This window comes from Rhinopithecus roxellana, chromosome 6, assembly GCF_007565055.1.
Source record: "Rhinopithecus roxellana isolate Shanxi Qingling chromosome 6, ASM756505v1, whole genome shotgun sequence".
Taxonomy (NCBI): Eukaryota; Metazoa; Chordata; class Mammalia; order Primates; family Cercopithecidae; genus Rhinopithecus; species Rhinopithecus roxellana.
Window position 1 is genome coordinate 50,904,806 of NC_044554.1, and position 18,898 is coordinate 50,923,703.

Below are 18,898 nucleotides of genomic sequence, written 5' to 3' on the forward strand. Positions count from 1 at the left end.
CTCAATAATAAAGACACTTTAATTTTACAATGTGAAAAGCATATGAAAAATCATTTCTCTGAAGAAAATGTACACATGGATAATAGGTACATGTAAAGATGTTCAACAACATTAGTTATCAGGGAAATATAAATTAATCAAAACCACAATAAACTACAGCTTTTCACCCACTAGAATGACTATAATCAAAAAGATAGATAATAAATGTTGATAAGGAAGAAGATAAATCAGAACCCTCATACACTGCTGATTCGTATGTAAAATGGTGCTGCCTCTACAGAAAACAGCTGGATATATCATCAACAGTTAAACATAGAGTTACCATATAAGCCAGAAATTTCACTCCCAGGTGTGTATAGTACACAAGAGAGTTTTTAAAAGTGTGTCTATTCAAGAACTTATACTCAGATGTTCATAGCAGCATTATTTATAATTGCCAAAAAGTGGAAACAATCCAAATGTCCATCAATTGATGAATGGATATACACCAAGTACTTGTCATGATCTGACAACATAAAATAGTCTGCAGTCCCATTGGCAAGAATGTCACTGAGGTACCAAAGTGTTGAATGTCTCATCATGAGCACTGACTCCTTTTATTATCATTCCTTCCTCACCTAGCAAACCCTTGATTAAACGTTCACCTTTCACAAAGGCTTAATTTGAGAAAAAAATGTACTTTCCCAAGAGACAAGAATATTAAAGTGCATTTAATAAATACAGTTCTTAAATTTAAAAATTGGCACTGTAGTATATTATGCCCTTATAAGGCTCAAGTCCTACCACAGCTTTGAAATCCAGGACGGCTGGTCAACCTCCTCTTTTTGACTTTTGGGTGCCTTATTGTTTTATTATCTTATTAACCACACTAATTTTATTTTATTTACTTGTTTATTTTCATTTTGTTTTCATAAGTTAGACATGCTAATTTTAATGTAAAGTATCTCATATTAAATGTTTAGAATACAGTTTTATTTACTTTACATACAAATGACACATTTTATTCAGAACTCACGTGCCAGGAATGTTTTACGTATGTTAAATCATTTTATCCTCATAAAATTACAACAGAGGTGTATGTTGTAGATAATAAAGAAGAAATGAGACAACAAAATGAAAGTAATTTTCCAGAAGACACACAACCAGAAAGTTACTGAGATGGTATTCAAACCTAGATCTATTTAATTTCAGAATACCACATGCCTCTTCTAGAGTTTCTTATCAGATTATGTTAAAAAGAAAGTCCAAAGACTAAACTGAGCTTTGAAGAGAGAAGTTGTTTAATCCCTTCATATTTTTTCTTTAGCAAGTTTTCACCCATAAATGGATAATAAAACCATTTGAAAAATATCTCTCATATATCATATTAAGTGAATATAGGGTTATAATATATTATCCATAAACTGTTAGGAGAAATTTTAAATATTATTTAAAATGCCATCAAAAACTTAAATTACTTAGGACATATTTAACAAAATATGTACAAGATCCATACACCAAAAATTATAAAACATTGCTAAGAGTAATTAAAGAAGATCTAAGTAAATGGTAATTATATAGAGATAGACAGGTAGATAAGTAGGTAAGTAGATGAGAGAAAGAGACAGAGGAAAAAAAGAGATGACAAATATTCAAAAATTGATCTTAAGAATAAAAGCAATTCCAGTCAAAATTCCAGAAGGTGGTCTTGTTGTTAAAAATTGATAAGTTGATTTAAAAACCTGTGTGAAATACAAAAGAGCTAAAATAACCAAAGAAAAAGAAGAACATGAAGAGTATTTCCTTCTAGGATTTGTATAGTTTGAGGTCTTACATTTAAATCTTTAATCCGTCTCTAGTTAATTTTTTTATACAGTGAAAGGTAAGGGTTCAGTTTCATTCTTCTGCACATGGCTAGCCAGTACAGAGTCTCTCTCCACTGCTTGTTTTTGTCAACTTTGTCAAACATCAGATGGTTGTAGTTATGTGGCTTTATTTCTGGATTTTCTATTTTATAACAGTACTATGCATGCTGTTTTGGTTACCATAGCCTTCTAGTATAGCTTGATGTTGGGTAGTGTGATACCTCTGTCTTTGTTTCTTTTGCTTAGGATGGCTTTGGCTATTTGGGCTCTTTTTCTGGTTCCATAGGAGTTTTCGAATAGTTTTTTTCTAATTCTGTGAAAAATGATGTTGCTAGTTTGATAAGAATAGTGTTGAATCTGTATATTGCTTTGATTCTTTGAATCCACGAGCATGGAATGTTTCTTTCCATTTATTTGTGTCTTGTCTGATTTCTCGACATTGGTCTTAGCAAAAAATTTTGGCTAAGTCCCCAAAAGCAATTACAACAAAAACAAAAATTGACAGGTTGAACTTAATTAAACTAAAGAGCTTCTTCACAGTGAAAAAAGCTATCAACAGAGTAGACAACCTACAGAATAGGAGAGAGTATTCACAAGCTATGCATCCAACAAAGGTCTAACCTCCAGATTCTATAAGAAACTTAAATCAAGAAGCAAAAGTCAAATAACCCCATTGAAAAACAGCCAAAAGGCATGAACAGACAATTCTCTAAAGAAGACATGTGAGTGGCAAATAAACAAGAAAAAATGCTTATCATCACCAACCATTAGAGAAATGCAAATCAAACCCACTATTATTAAAAAGTCAAATTATAACATATGTTAGCAAGGCTGCAGAGAAAAGGAAATGCTTAAACACTGTTGGTGTAAATGTAAATTAGTTTAGCCACTGAGGAAAGTAGTCTGGAGATTTATCAAAGAAATTAAAACAGGACTACCATTCAACCCAGCAATCTCATTACTTGGTATGTACCCAAAGGAAAATAAATCATTCTACCAAAAGGACCCATGCACTCTTATGTTCCTCGCAGCACTAGTCAATTGCAAAGACATGGAATCAACACAGGTGCCTATCAACAAAGGATTGGATAAAGAAAAAGTGGTACATATACACCATGGAATACTACACAGCCATAAAAAAGAATGAAATCATGTCTTATGCAACAGCATAGATGCAGCTGGAGGTCACAACCTTAAGAAAATTAACACAGAAAAAGAAAACCAAATAATGCATTTTCTTACTTTTAAGTGGGAACTAAACACTAAGTACACATGGACATAAAGACAAGAACAATAGACACTGCAGGCTGTTAGAGAAGGCAACAAGGAAGGGGGGCATGGGTTGAAAAACTACCCATTAGTTACTATGCTCACTGCCTGGGTGACGTGATCCATACCCCAAACCTCAGCATCATACCATTTGTCCATGTAACAATTCTGCACACGTACCTCCTGTATCTAAACTAAAAGTTGAAATTATAAAAATTTACCATTTTATATAAGGAACTTGAGCATCTGTGGAATTTGATACCCACAGGGGTCCTGGAACCAACCCCCTATGGATACCCGAACAACAGGGGTCCTGGAACCAACCCCCTATGGATACCCAAGCAACAGGGGTCCTGGAACCAACCCCCTATGGATACCCAAGCAACAGGGGTCCTGGAACCAACCCCCTATGGATACCCGAGCAACAGCTGTACTTCTTTCCAGCCAGCTTCTCCCACTCCTGAGCCTTCCTTCCAGGATCTGGCAACTACTGTTCTGCGTTCTGTCACTATAAATTAGATTTGTATTTTCTAGATTTTATGTGAATAGAATCATACAATATGTACTATTTTTTGTATTTTTAGCATCTTTAACTTGGCAAAATGCTTTTTACATTCATTCATGCTGTTGCATGTAAAAGGAATTAATTACTTTTTATTCCTAATAACAATCCATGGTGTCTTCCATGGTAATATTCCATGACTGTTGACCAATGTACTTATTGATGAATATTTCAGTGGTTTCATTTTTTGACCATTAAAATGAATCTGACATTATTATTTGAATGTAAGTTATTTTGTGGTGTAATATTTGCATATAACTTATACACATCCTCCCGTGTACTTTAAATAATCTCCAGGGTACTTATAATACCTGATCCAATGTAAACATTATATAAATCATGGTATTCCGTATTGTTTACAAAATAATAACAAGAAAAACATGTCTGTACATGGTCAGTATAGATGCAACTATTGTAGGCTAACTACATTTTCAAACCACAGTTGGATGAATCCACAGGCTGACTATAAAAGGGGAACTTTTGGGGTTATAAAAATATTTCACATCTTTATTGTGGTAGTGGCTGTACAACTGTACACATTTGTCAAAACTTCACTATATTCTTAAAATGGATACATTTTATTTGTATAAATCACAACTCTTTTAAAGGTGATCAAAAGATAGTAATATCACTTCCCAGGAATCTACTCTATGGACATATTCTAAAATGGAAACAATGGTTAACACTCAAGGATGTTATTTATGGGCTGGGAACGGTGGCTGACACCTGTAATCTCAGCACTTTGGGAGGCCGAGGCAGGTGAATCACTTGAGGCCAAGAGTTCGAGACCAGCCTGGCCAACATGGCGAAACCCCATCTCTACTAAAAATACAAAAATTAGTGGGTGTTGTGCCACACACCTGAAATCCCAGCTACTCAGGGAGGCTGAGCCAGGAGAATCACTTGAATTAGGGAGGAGGAGGTTGCAGTGAGCTGAGATCACGCCACTGCAGCCTGAACGAAAGAGTGAGACTCAAAAAAAGAAAGAAAAAAAAAGGATGTTATTTATAACAGTGAAAATCAAAACCATCCTGTACATATTATCTCAATAGAATTTGAGCATCATAATAGTATTTATAAGGAGTAAATAATAACGTTCACACGCTTCTGTCATTATGTTAGAGGAAAATAAACAGGATTCACAAATTAAATATGCAGAACGTTTTCAGTCATATTAAAAATTAAGCATTTCCTTAATATAAAAGCCAAAGTCAGTACAGCAAAAATATTAAAAGTGCTTCTATTTTTTTTCTAATTTTCTATCTTTAACATGTGTTACAAAGAATATCTACTCCTCTAATGAGAATTTCTTATCTTTATAATGAAGGAACCTAAAAGAGAAGGAATCTCTAGAAATATTAGAAGTGAAAAATAAGCTATAATTTCAGAAAATGTGGTATGTTGCAAGATTAGAAGGTTCTGGTGCACAGTAATAAGTAGTGAACAGTGAGAGTCAGCTGGTAACAGTGTGTCCATATTTCTGTAAAAAGTCTGAGTTAGAGGGTGTTCTGATGATAATGACAAATCTCACTTATCTGAAGTAGAACTAACATATTCTACCTCAACTGGGGAAAGGAAGCACACAAAGTAATATTTCACTGATGTAAGTATCCTTTGAGCAATACTTCATTCCCAGTTTATAAGTCACCAAGAAATTTTCTAACCTCTAAATTGCCTCCTGAGCAGGCCTATGTGTGAGGAACAGGGTGCCTGGTATAGATGGCTGACCCAAATAATAGAGTCATGTTTCTGTCCCATTGAGAATGAATTAACCATCAGCGTGATATTTGCATCCACACTTTTTTTAAATCAAGAGTGAGACAGTTATACAGAGATAGATCATCCCTGACTGAATAACAGCAAGTTCCTGGACCTACAAAGGTAGGGACTGTACCCCATCTATACTAACTACAGTATAATATAAATGAGCAGGCAAAAGTTGGAAAAATTCTCCAAATGTTATTGCCTTATTGTTAATAGGCAGAGAGAGGTTTTCAATTCATACTAATTATATGCCAAGCCTCTATGGTATGATTTTTCTCAATGATGTACGGGGACCCTGGAAAGTTTATACTCACCAATGCTTTGTCCATCATCCCAGAACACCTGGCCTTCAGCTTTCCCATTGTCATCCAAAGCAACAGTCAATCCCATAAAATTCTGTCGACTACCAAAAAAAAAGATGAGTTATTTTTCTCTAGATTGTAAGTTGTAAGAATAAAGAACAGACTGTGTTAAATCATTACTTATTTAGAAATAAAAGAAATGTATTAAATATGCATATAAAGTTCTAAAAACAGGTAAAATAGATAAAATATAAGACACCTAAAAGTTAATGGAAAACATTTAAAATTTAATAAAACATTTGATTTAGCTTCAATTTCCAAAAATCAAATATACACACAAGTAATATAATGAAATATTAATTTCATAGGAAGAAAATCCCTGAAAAGAGAATCCTCAATAACTTCCAGGTTGCCACAGAATAAAATGCAAAGTAATTGGCTTGGCATTCACCATTCCCCAGGATCTGATCCTAACCTGCTGGAGTTTTACTTATTTTATCACTTCCTTTATCTGTGCTCCAGTTAAACTGGATAGTTTACTGTTCCCAAACCCAACCCATTTTCACCTTCAGTACTTTAATCTGACCAGGATCTCTCTTTCCCTTTTTGTACATTCAGATCTCATTCATTATGCAAGATCCAGCTCAAAGCCCTCTTTCATATAAACCATGCATTACACCACAAGGCTGAAAGTTAACTTCTCTCCTTTTGAGTTGTTAATGTTTTTATGTGCCTTTCTTGATGTGACACGTTCTGTTTAATCAATGATTTTATAAATTTGTACATAGTATATGTGTAATTTACATATGTGTGTGTACACACACACAACACACAAACATGTCTTTCCTCTGTTGACCAAAGTAGACCTAGGAATGAGACTCAGTCCTACCTAGTCCTTGTTCGATCATAAGTCAAAGAGCTCATTAACATTCCCTATTCCTTTTTAATAGTGTGGAAAGAGAAACATTTTTCTGCCTTCAGGAAAATTTTTGCCTTTGATACAGCACTACAGACAAAAAATGTGTGTGTGTGTTTGTGTATATTTTAACACACTTTATGAACTCATCTTCTTCCAGGTCCCACTCAGAAAGCACTCACAGGATCTGACCAGTAAAACTGTTTGGCAATTTAGTTTCTAATCCACATATCCCTGGTGAAGGTGGGACAGCCTCCTGTAAGGCTTCCTCATTAGGGTATAGCAAGAGGCTGTGAGACATCACCTCTTCTCCTCACCTGGAGTGAGTGTTCATTGCAGGCTCTTGCCAGGGCAGGATGTAGCCTCCTCTGACATGAAGGTTGATGTGGTCAAGGGGAGCCTTCAGGATTTTCCTCTGACCTGTCGATTTGCTGCTAGTTCCCTAGAAAGGAGAATACAGGCAAAAAATGATGAGCGATAAATATATTAAATGAGAGCATGTTTAATTACAAGTCCTTCCTTTCATGGGAAGCATGTTAGAAAGTCAGCAAAAGACTGCAAACCTAAAGAGAAAATCTCTAATCTTTCATTTTTGCTTAAGACTGAAAATCTAGACTTTGTTTCTCCAGAAAAGTTGAGAGGTAAGGGCAAGGGTGAGCGGGGAGCTTCAATGAGATGTAGGTGCTCAGATTTCATCTACGCTCTTACACATGCTTTCATTTAAACAAGCCTTGCCAAGGCTAAAAAGGTCAAAATTATTGCCTTAGAAAATATGTACTTGGAATTAGAAGGCTCTATCGACCTCTCCACCTCCCCACCCTGCATAGACCAAACTCGTTCCTCACAAATATATTAGTTCTTACCGTGCTATAGTCATACCAACGGGCTCTCGGAAAATAAGCAGAGATCTCAAATGTGCTCTGAAACATAAAATTGACATGTTGTTATGAATATTTCAATAAAAATGTTTCATTTTCATTTTCAAAACACTCTATAGAATTAAGACAAAAAATGAAAATTTTATTAGTGATTGCAACAATTTGAGGGATTTTATTAAGAAAAATCCTGAAAAATTATTCTTCAAAACTACAGAAAAAATGTATTTTTAAAAAGTATATGACAAAATTTTAAATTGAGAAATCAGTCAGTGTAGTAAAGGTTTCATTAACAGAGAGATCGTTTAAAAAAGAAGAAGATCTCCTGTAGATGTTCTAGAAAGGCATTCGCCTGAAAATAGTGAGCTAGACAAAACCAGATGATCTTTAAAATGCTTTTCCCATGATTTCAGATCATGTGATTGAAGGGTTTCTGATCTACAGTGAAGAACTCACAGTTTCCAACACAGGGCTGATTAAGATAGCAGGACCCAACATGAACTGACGGTCTATATCCCACGTTGTCCTGTCATCCGTAAACCTTAAAAAATAAACGGGGAAAATTCACCTATCCTCTTATGACTGCTACAGAGGATTATTTGCAAGACATGCCTAAACCTGCTGCTTGGGGAAAGAGACTGTACTCACTCATGGAGAAGGGGTCGAACAACAGTGCTGCCCTCAACATGAGCTTTATGCATCAGAGTATAGAGATAAGGAAGCAGGGTGTATCTGGTCTTTAGGACTTTTCTGGACAACATCTCAAAGGTTGAATTCCAGGCCACAGGATCTTGTCTCTGTAGGGATAAAGGAGCATATAGTGGATCACCTTTTCTTCATTCCATCCCAGTGGCATCGGAAAAGAATCAATGGGCATTTATTCTATATGTAGGTTACAAGCCACTTATCCCTTCATTCCTGGCCTACCCTTTCCCCCTTCTCTGCCACCCTACAAAATTAGAATTTCTTGCTTTCTCCTTTTTATCACTGATTCCTAAGTCCCTGGAATAGGTCCGGCTCTGGCCCTCTACATGTGTAGAGGGAGAGGTTTCTGTGTAGCACCAACATATCTTGGATGAGTTTGAGTAAAATACAAATTCAATATTCTTAAAAGCAAAGGGAGCTTCTTTCATTTTAGCCCCATGGGGAACTATAAAAACTTTTCCTCATGGGTGCTAATTCTCCAGGAGATGAGAAAGGGTATATTTCTAAAAATTACTGATAATTCCAGAGTTCTGAACTCTGTGGATTTTCCAAGAAATTAAGATTCTGGTGATGTTCTCTGATTTTTATCAGGAAATGAGTATAATACTCCTGGGGTTTAAAAAGAAGTTATGATTTGAGGGTATGCAACACGTGGAGCATGAACTGCTGCCTCACCCTTGTCCCAATGTTGTTGTGGTTTCTGGAAAATGGATAAAATGCCCCCAGTTGCATCCAGCGAACACACATCTCATATTCAGCATCTCCAAAGAACCCACAGATATCTGCTCCTGTCTGAGAAGATGCACAATGAGAGCATGAGGTGGGAATTTCATGAGGCGCTGACTCACTAAAATCTGACTGGGCAATTAATAATGGTCCAAATGTGACTTACATAAGGTATTCCAAAGAGACTGAACTCCATCATGCCTGCAAGAAGAAGCCACAGCTGTGTTAGATGAAGGAGCACTTTGGGAGGAGAGTGAAGCCTTGGCCTGATTTTTCCTTACCCCATTAGAAAGCCCTGGACCATTCATGACGAAAATATTGAAAGATGGGTGTAAATTAAAATCCATGCCCAGAGAGAACTCAGTTCTTGTTAATTTTACCACCACCGAGATGATGACAGAGACATAACCAGTGCTGCTGAACAGCACAAACTCCAGTGCCCTCCCTGCCAGCACAGGCCCCTGGGAATGAGCCCACACACCAATGATAGATTTCCCCAGCTGGTCCCACGCAGCTGTATTGTCTCCCAGCCAGTGTCCTCCCCAGTGTCCAGAAGAGGGAAATGTGGAGCGGGTGATGACGATCCCTCGCTGTCCTGTCACCTCCTGCACAGCTCTGATGGGAGGGGAATAAGGAGGTGAATTGAAGAAATGAACTCCTTTACAGGAAGTAACTGCAGCTTGGAGCATGAGGTGGTGAGGGTACTTTGGTCCGAGTCAGATAACTTCTTCCCAGAAAGAATCTGTTGTCTAAAAGCCATGCTAAAGATCCCAGCAAACTTCACAGCAAGACTAGAGGTATATCTGCACCTAGAATGTGCGTTTCATTTTTGAAAAATCTGATTAATTAACTATCTCCCTGGAGTAAGAGAAAGGGGTGGGAGTGAGGGGAAATATAGCTATTTATGGAACAATTCCTCTATCCCAGTATTATACTGGTCACTTTCCTATGTGGTGTCTCATAACATCATGAAAAGGTGACTTTACACTCCTTTTACTGTTAGAAAGCTACGGTTCAGAGAAGTTAGAAAGGCATTCACCTGAAAATAGTGAGCTGGACAAAATAAGACGATCTTCAAAATGCTTATCAAAGGTCGTTTAAAGAGTAAAGAGGGTGGGGTGTGGTGGCTCACACCTATAATCCCAGCATTTTGGGAGGTCGAGGTGGGTGGATCGCTTGAGGTCAGGAGTTCAAGACCAGCCTGGCCAACATGGTGAAACCCTGTCTCTACTAAAAATACAAAACAAACAAACAAACAAACAAAATTAGCCGGATGTGGTGTGCACACCTATAATCCCAGCTACCTAGCAGGCTGAGGTAGGAGAATCACTTGAACCTGGGGAGGTGGAGGTTACAGTGAGCCGAGATTGTGCCACTGCCCTTCAGCCTAGGTGACAGAGCAAGACTCTGTCTCAAAAAAAAAAAAAGGGGTAAAGAGGAGGCCAGGCACAGTAACTCACACACGTAATCCCAGCACCTTGGGAGGCCAAGGCAGAGGACTGCTTGAGACCAGAAGTTCAAGACCAGCCTAGGCAACACATTGAGACCCTGTCTCTACAAAAAAATAAAATTAGCTGGGCAGGGTGGCGCATGCATGTCTGTAGTCATATGGCAGGAGGGGAAAGAGGAAAAAAGAATAAGGAGGCAGATCTGGGATCCAAATAAAAGCTACAGCATTTTGGAAATATTCACTCTGCTTTTCTATACCTCAAAAAGCAAGACATGTTTTGCACACAGAGGCAAATATACATAAAAGATGTTTATCTTTCAGTGGAAGATAGATCATCTGCACACGCCCTTAGAAAATGACAATTGTGTGAGGGAAAAGTCAACTGAACAAAAGAGAAACTCTATTAACAGATCCTAGTATCTATACAATCCAAGTATTTGCTTTAAAAGAGCATCACAGATCAATAGACACAGATGAATTAGTCAATAAACGATGTTAGGAAAAGTAGCTGAATACTAATGTGGAAACTAATCCATTTGGGTCACTTCCAATTTTTCACACCAAAGCAAATCCAAAAATGAATGGAAATACACACACACACACACACACACACACACACACGTTCTATTAAAACTGAAAGAAGACATAAACCGCCTGATTTCTACAAGAGAAATGAATTTCAAATAAAAACAATGGACAAAACATAATGAAGTAAAAGGTACAGATTTAACCATACACAAATTGGAAAAATGCATATGTATGTACGTGTGATAAAGAAATGGAGGTAAGGATCACTTAGATTTTTATAGTAGTCTAGATGAGAGGTAATGAAGACTTGGAATAAGGCAGGAAGATAGAGTAGTGACTGATGTAAAGAACTGAGTCACCAACTGAAAGCAGAAAAAGAAGGAGAATCTAGGATGACCTAAATGACTAGTTAAACTTGGTTCCTCTCACTAAAACAAAGAATACTGGAGAGGCCGCGCGTGGTGGCTCACGCCTACAATCCCAGCACTTTGGGAGGCCAAGGCGGGTGGATCACCTGAAGTCAGTAGTTCGAGACTAGCCTGTCTAACATGGCAAAACCCTGTCTCTAACAAAAATACAAAATTAGCCGGGCATGGTGGTATGCACCTCTAATCGCAGCTACTAGGGAGGCTGAGGCAGGAGAATTGCTTGAACCCAGGGAGGTGGAGGTTGCAGTGAGTCAAGATCAGGCCGCTGCACTCCAGCCTGGGTGACAGAGCGAGACTCTATCTTAAAAAAAAAGGAAAGAAAGAAAGAAAGAAAGAGAGAGAGAGAGAGGAAGGAAGGAAGGAAGGAAGGAAGGAAGGAAGGAAGGAAGGAAGGAAGGAAGGAAGGAAGGAAGGAAGGAAGGAAGGAAGGAGGGAAGGAAGGAAAGAAGGAAGGAGGGAAAGACAGCAGGAGGACAGATTTAAGGGAGAGAAAAATAGTTCAACATTTTAAGTATTAGGTTTGAAGTGCGTATGGGACATCATAAATGAGACATCTATGGGCAATTCTAGGTTTGAAGCTCAAGAAAGGTCTGGGTTGGGAACATAGATTTGGGGGCCATCTGAATCCAGAATGTATCCAGACTTTCTGAATCATCACAGTGGAGTTAATTGATTTTCCCTCTCGTGTTTGACTCCTGTAATCAGACAATGAGGTCCTTGAAAGCAGGGACTGTGACTTATCCGTCCTTGTACTCTTCTGAGGTAAGGTTATTTCTGAGGATACAAAACATCTATTTGTTTTGTGTGTATTTCATACATAGACATGGATGTTTTCCTGAAGAACTAGTTTTTCCTTGGTTGGAAAAGCCTCAAGCTAGGTGTAGAAAGCAAGACTGTGAAAGAGCAACTGAAAGATGAAGATGTAAAGAAAGTGGGAAAGGGAAGAAGAATTTCTGTTCAGAAGACCATTTGCCCCTGGGTGTGGAACATCCAGTTGATAGCCCAAAATCAATAGTATCACCTGTTGATAGCCCAAAATCAAATAGCATGAGGTTCTTGTAAGCTCTGCGGACAGAAGGCAGAGAGCTTAGATACTTGAGCAGAAATGGGCAGTTGAACAGAAAAGATCACACTCTGTCCTGGAAAGAACAAGTCTGAAATTTCCCAATGACATTGGAAAATGGCAAAATCTCAGAAGGATAAAAGAAAAGACAAAGGGACAGATAAATATTTATAGAAATAATGGCCAAAAACATATACATTGAAAACTAAAAATAATTGTTGAAAAAATTAAAGATCTAAATAAGTGGGAAAACATCTCATGCTAATGAATCAAAAGAGACTTAATATTGTTAAGATGGTAATACTCCCCAAACTGATCTATAGACTCAGTGTAAAACCTATCAAAATCCCTGTCTTCATATTAGACATAGAAGACAGAAAGTCTTCATAGAAGAAGTGACGTTTGAATGTTGCTTAAAAGAAGAGTAGAAATTTTCTTTTGGCAAAGAAGGGGCTTGCAGGGCAAAGAAAGCAGCAATAGGCTGGGCGCGGTGGCTCAAGCCTGTAATCCCAGAACTTTGGGAGGCCAAGGCGGGCGGATCATGAGGTCAGGAGATCGAGACCATCCTGGCTAACACGGTGAAACCCCATCTCTACTAAAAAAAAAAAAAAAAAAATACAAAAAAACTAGCCGGGCGAGGTGGCAGGCGCCTGTAGTCCCAGCTACTCGGGAGGCTGAGGCAGGAGAATGGCGTGAACCCGGGAGGCAGAGCTTGTAGTGAGCCGACATCGCGCCACTGCACTCCAGCCTAGGCGACAGTGCGAGACTCCGTCTCAAAAAAAAAAAAAAAAAAAAAAAAAAAAAAAAAAAAAAAAAAAGAAAGAAAGCAGCAATAAGAAGATGTGAAAACTTGATAGAGTTCCTGCCAAAAGTTCATCTTTCCCGTGCACCATCCCCTCCTGTCTCTTTGGGGAAATTTGCTTTTCACACATCGGCATCCCATCGCCATCTTTCTCTTCAGAGAAGCTGGCTATTTTGTCAAAACTGACAAAGTGAGTACAAAATTCATATCAAATGCAAGAGACCCATAGTAGCTAAAACAATCTTGAAAAAACAAAATTAGAAGAGTCACACTTCATCAGTTAAGACAGTGTGGTACTGGCATAAGGATAGATACATAGAGAGAGATCAATGAAATAGAATTGAGAATGCAGAAATAAGCCTTCTCATTTATTGTCAATTGATTTTTGACAAGATGCCAAGACAATAAAATGAAGGAAAGAATAAAATTGAACCACTACTCACACCATACACAAAAATAAACTTAAAATGGATGACAGATCTCAGTGTAATACCTACAACTATAAAGGTCTTAGAACAAGACACAGGAGTAAATCTTCGTGACCTTGAATTAGGCAATAGTTCCTTCCTTAAATATGACACCAAAAGCACAAATGACAAATAAATAAGTAAGTAAATGAATAAATAGGACTTTATAAAAACTTAAAAATGTGCTCCAAAAGGCATGATTATGGAAGTGAAAAGTCTACAGAATGAGAGAAAATATCCTCAAACTATCTCATGAGAAGCTTGAATTTATAATATTTAAAGAATTTTTACGATCCAATAATTTTTTTTTTCTGTAGAGATAGTCTTACTTGTTGTCCAGGCTGAAGTGGAGTGCTATCATAGTTCACTGCAGCCTCAAACTCCTAGGCTCAAGAGATCCTCCTACCTTAGCCTCTTGAGTAGCTGGGACTACAGGCATGCACCATTCTGCCTGGCTTATTTGTTTGTTTTTTGTAGAGACAGGGTCTCATTATGTTGCCCAAGCTGCCCTCAAACTCCTGGACTCAAGCAATCCTCCCACTTCGGCCTCCCAAAGTACTGAGATTACAGGTGTGAGCCACCATGCCTGACTACAACTCAGTAATAATAATAATAAGATTCTATCAAAAATGAACAAAGGATTTGAATAGATATTTGAATATATACAAATAGCCAATAGCATATGAAAAGATGCTCAATAACACTAGTGTTAGCGAAATAAAGTGAAAACAACAATTAGACACCACTTTACCCCCATTAGAATGTCTGTAATTTAAAAAGGTGAATACCAACACGTATTGGCAAGGATGTGAAGGAATTGCAACCCTTATACATTTTATCATACATGCAGGTAAGAATGTAAAATGGTAGGCTAGGCGCAATGGCTCATGCCTGTAATCCCAGCACTCTGGGAGGCCGAGGCGGGTAGATCACCTGGGGTCAGGAGCTCGAGACCAGCCTGGCTAACATGGTGAAACTCCGTCTCTACTAAAAAATACAAAAATTAGCCAGGCATGGTAGTGCATGCTTGTAATCCCAGCTATTCGGGAGTCTGAGGCTGGAGAATCACTTGAACCCAGGAGGTAGAGGTTGCAGTGAGCTGAAATCACACCACTGCACTCCCACCTGGGCGACAGAGCAAGACTCCATCAAAAAAAGGACGTAAATGGTACAGTCTCTTTAGAGACAGCTTGATATTTCTTCAAAATATTAAAAATACAGTTCCTATATGACACAGAAGTTCCACTCTTAGATATATACTCAAAACAAAGAAAACATGTCTACTCCAAATCTTGCACATAAATATTCACATAATCACTACTCATAATAGCCAAAAAAATGGAAATAACTTAGATGTCCACTCATTGGTAGATAGGCAAGAAAAATATGGTGTATCTATACAATGAAACATTATTAATCAGTAAAAAGAAATCAAGTACTGATACATGCTACAACATAGATGATCCTTGAAAACATTATGCCAAATGAAAGCAGCCAGATACAAAAGAGCATGTATTGTGTGATTCAATTTTATGAAATGTCCAGAATAGGCAATCTACATAGACAGAAAATAGATGAGCAGTGGCTAGGGCTCAGGAGGTAGGAACAAGCTGGAAGTGATTGCTAACGGGCAAAGGTTTTCCTTTTGGTGTTCTGAAAATGTTCTGAAATTTAATTTTTGTGATAGTTGCACAACTCTATGAATATATTAAACACTACCTAATTGCTCACTTTAAATAGGTAAATTTAGTAACCTACTTGATAAATGCGCTCAGAGGTGGTTGGTTGGGCAACCATGCCTGAAATTTTGACATTAACCCATTAAACTGGGATCACGTAGATACATGCACAATGCAAATATGAAATGGCAAAAGGAACAATGTGGAAAATTATCTTGGCTGCCATGACAAAAAGACTCACTCGTATGTGGGTCTGGTCTGGGACCACCCGTACAGGCTGTGCACGTTGTAATGCTTCACGGGGGAGCCGTCTGGCAGGATCTGCTGACTCTCCATGCACAGGGTCTTGCTGTTCAGGCCCCTGTCCCTAGATTCCAAATCTAAGGGGAAATGTCGAGTTATTTCCTAAACAATATAATTTGCACATTCACTAGAAATGCCCATCATTTTGGCATTTCTTTATTTCAGTCAACAACTTTGTTACAAGTAACAGGCCCAGTTTTATGAGTTTTTAGTCTATAGAAAACAACGTTCTGTGTCTTTATAACTAATGAAGGGTAAGGATAAAATATGGAGCTGGGAAAAGCAGCTCCCCTTCTTTTTGCACCAACTCTGATTTAATGTATAGAGTGTTGTCATAGCCCTTTTGCTAACATAATAAACTCCTTCATTGTTAGGACTGTTTCTTCCACTAGATGGTAATGTTCTCCAGGGAATAAATCTTATTTCGCTCATTTTTTGTATTTGTGTCTCTAAATCTTTCTGATTTGACAGCATTTGCTTGATACATAAGAACAGATGATCCTCAACTTATAATGTGATTACATCCCCGTGAACCCATCACAAGTTGAAAATACTGTAATTTGAAAATGCTTTGAGTGGACCTAACCTACTTTAAATGTGCTCAGACACTTACATTAGCCTAAGATGGGCAAAATTATCTAACACAAGGCCTGTTTTAAAACAAAATGTTGAATATCTCTTGTAATTTACTGAACACTACAGTGAAAGTGAAAAATAGAATGGCTATTTGGGTCTCAAAGCTCGTTTCTACTGAATGTATGTCACTTTCTCATCATTGTAAAGTTGAAAATCATAAGTCAGACCATTGTAAGTCAAACACCCTCTGCATTAAATTAATGAAGGAGACAATGAATGAATGAATGAGTGAGTGAGTGAGTGAGTGAGTGAGCAATGGGCAGCATAACAGTGATGTAGACATCAAGAAACTTGGATTCTAGATTCTGTCAAGATTACTGGTATAGTGTCTTTTGTTGTTGCTATTTTTCTGTTTTTGGGTGTTTTTGTGTGTTGGGGGGGGTGGGTCTCACTATGTTGCCCAGGCTGGTCTCAAGACTCAAACTCCTGGTCTTAAACAATCCTCCCACCTCAGCTGTGGTACTGTACTTTTAGGAAATGAGTCATTTCCTTCCTTGTTTCTCTGTAACATGAGAAGATTCAACTTTCTGAGATCCTTTTGATACCAACAGTTTATTTTTGTTTGTACCACAGGATGACCAAGAAATATGCTTCATCAAATGTCTGTTTACATGGGCAGAGAGACTTCAGAAACTAGGTTTTAATTCTCTAATCCAAAGAACGTCTCTGTAATCCTAGCACTTTGGGAGGCCGAGGTGGGCGGATTGCCTGAGCTCAGGAGTTCGAGACCAGCCTGGCAACATGGTGAAACCTCATCTCTACTAAAATACAAAAAATTAGCTGGGCGTGGCAGTGTGCGCCTATAGTCCCAGCTACTCAGAAGGCTGCTACAGGAGAATTGCTTGAACCCGGGAGGCGGAGGTTGCAGTGAGCCAAGATCGCACCACTGCGTTCCAGCCTGGGTGACAGAGTGAGACGCCGTCTCCAAAAAAAAGAACATCTCTCCATGTGTGTGTATGTGTGTGTGTTAGGGTTTATTTAAAATTGTATCAATCCGTTCATAGTTATCAATAGAATCAAATGTACCACACATTGTATGGCTTCTTTCACACCACATCATGTCATTATTTCTTGCTTGATTAGTAATTCGTTTATCTGCACTTATTCAAGGTTGTCTTACTTGGGATTTCATGGCATGCTGGAGAATGCTTTCTGTCTTCAACATTAGGCTTCACTTTGACAGTAAAAGGAAAACTTTTAGAGTCTTTTGAGTAGGGAAGTAAGTTGATGAAGTAATTATTTTACATACATGGCATATAGGGTGGGTTATTTAGCATTTCATCGCTGCAGCCCCTGACAGATCCATTCACAAAGTTTGATGGCTCATTCATATCCTGAAATGAGTTAACAAAAAAAGATCCCATCATGTCAGGGGCAGGATGGCTTTGGTTGTAGAGGACACTACCTCAGGGAGATGACTTTTGAAGCCCTCACCTCAGCTGGTGGTTTAGTTCACTCTGTTTAATCCCTGGCATTGACCCAAATGGACTCTAAAAATGTAGATCGGCCGAAGTGGAGTGCTAACCTCCTTCTTGCTTACCTGGCATTTTAAAACTTACAAGGATTGTTTTATAGTGGCAAAAATAGCCAGGTAATGCTGGACCCAGGACCTAAGGAAATCTCTTGATACAAAGCCCCAACAGAGGTAGCCCATCTTTGTTTTTCTGTGCATGGATTACTCACTTTTTAATCTGTGGCCAGAGGTTATTATTATCTTTGTCTATTTTACCTTAGTCCAATTGCTTGGGCTAATTCTGATATTGGCATAGGCCAAAAACGAGGAGAGTTATCTCACTTTCTGCCATAAATATATTTCTAAAAAGCTGTACATAACTCAGAAACAAGTTTGGAAATAAAAACGTACTTTGGGGAATTTATTACTTAAATGCAAGGAGTAGGGGCTCCTAAGGGAATGCTCGCTTCACACTTAGACAATGGAACCGTTAAATTTTTGAATGCCAGACTATTTTAAATAGGACATATTAAAGGCAAATGACAGTACTTGAGGAACTATTCATTACTTTGAATTACCCAGCTATAGCTTTCCCTCCACTGGAAAAACAAGTACGACCCCAGAGTTCTCAGTGTATCTTATTCTCAAAGCTGCCCGCACCTCTTCACTGTCTGATTTGCCTGTTTGAGTTAATTTGTGTTCTTTCACGTGTCTCCTCTGTGCCTAACAATCCCAAAGGTGCAGATGGCCAGGAAGGCCCCAGGAGTTTCAGTGGACTTTTGTCCACTGAATCACAAACTTCTTCCAGCCTGACCCAGCGTTGAACAGCCCTTCAGAGCTGGCCTAGAGCTTACTTAAGATTTCAGGCCACTGGACAGTGGGGAAGGAAATCAGGACAGAAGAAAACATAGATAGAGTTGCCCTTGGACATATATCCCAGGGACATCTCAGGAAGTCCTGCTTTTAAGGCCAACTGGCATTTACAACAAACGTCTGAACAGGCCCTTTAAGCCACTCCCTCAGAGTTGTCTGCCCCAGTACTATGGTGAATGCCTACTTGCTCTCAGCTCCATGCCTCACCCACTCCCAGTTCTGCCCTGTAAGTCTCCCTTACCAAAAGCTTTCA

At 38.4% G+C, this 18,898-nt stretch overlaps 1 protein-coding gene across 1 annotated transcript in view; it reads right to left on the reverse strand.

Annotated features, from left to right (window-relative positions):
- Positions 1-18,898, reverse strand: part of MGAM2 (maltase-glucoamylase 2 (putative)) — a 108,333-nt gene that overhangs the window by 13,189 nt on the left and 76,246 nt on the right. The window contains exons 36-45 of the mRNA XM_030933398.1: positions 17,569-17,653; positions 15,622-15,760; positions 9,445-9,578; positions 9,130-9,164; positions 8,913-9,029; positions 8,181-8,329; positions 7,989-8,073; positions 7,521-7,577; positions 6,975-7,099; positions 5,754-5,842 (exon numbers count right to left, since the gene is read on the reverse strand). Coding sequence (XP_030789258.1) covers positions 5,754-5,842; positions 6,975-7,099; positions 7,521-7,577; positions 7,989-8,073; positions 8,181-8,329; positions 8,913-9,029; positions 9,130-9,164; positions 9,445-9,578; positions 15,622-15,760; positions 17,569-17,653 — 1,015 coding nt within the window. The remainder of the gene's footprint in view (positions 1-5,753; positions 5,843-6,974; positions 7,100-7,520; positions 7,578-7,988; positions 8,074-8,180; positions 8,330-8,912; positions 9,030-9,129; positions 9,165-9,444; positions 9,579-15,621; positions 15,761-17,568; positions 17,654-18,898) is intronic.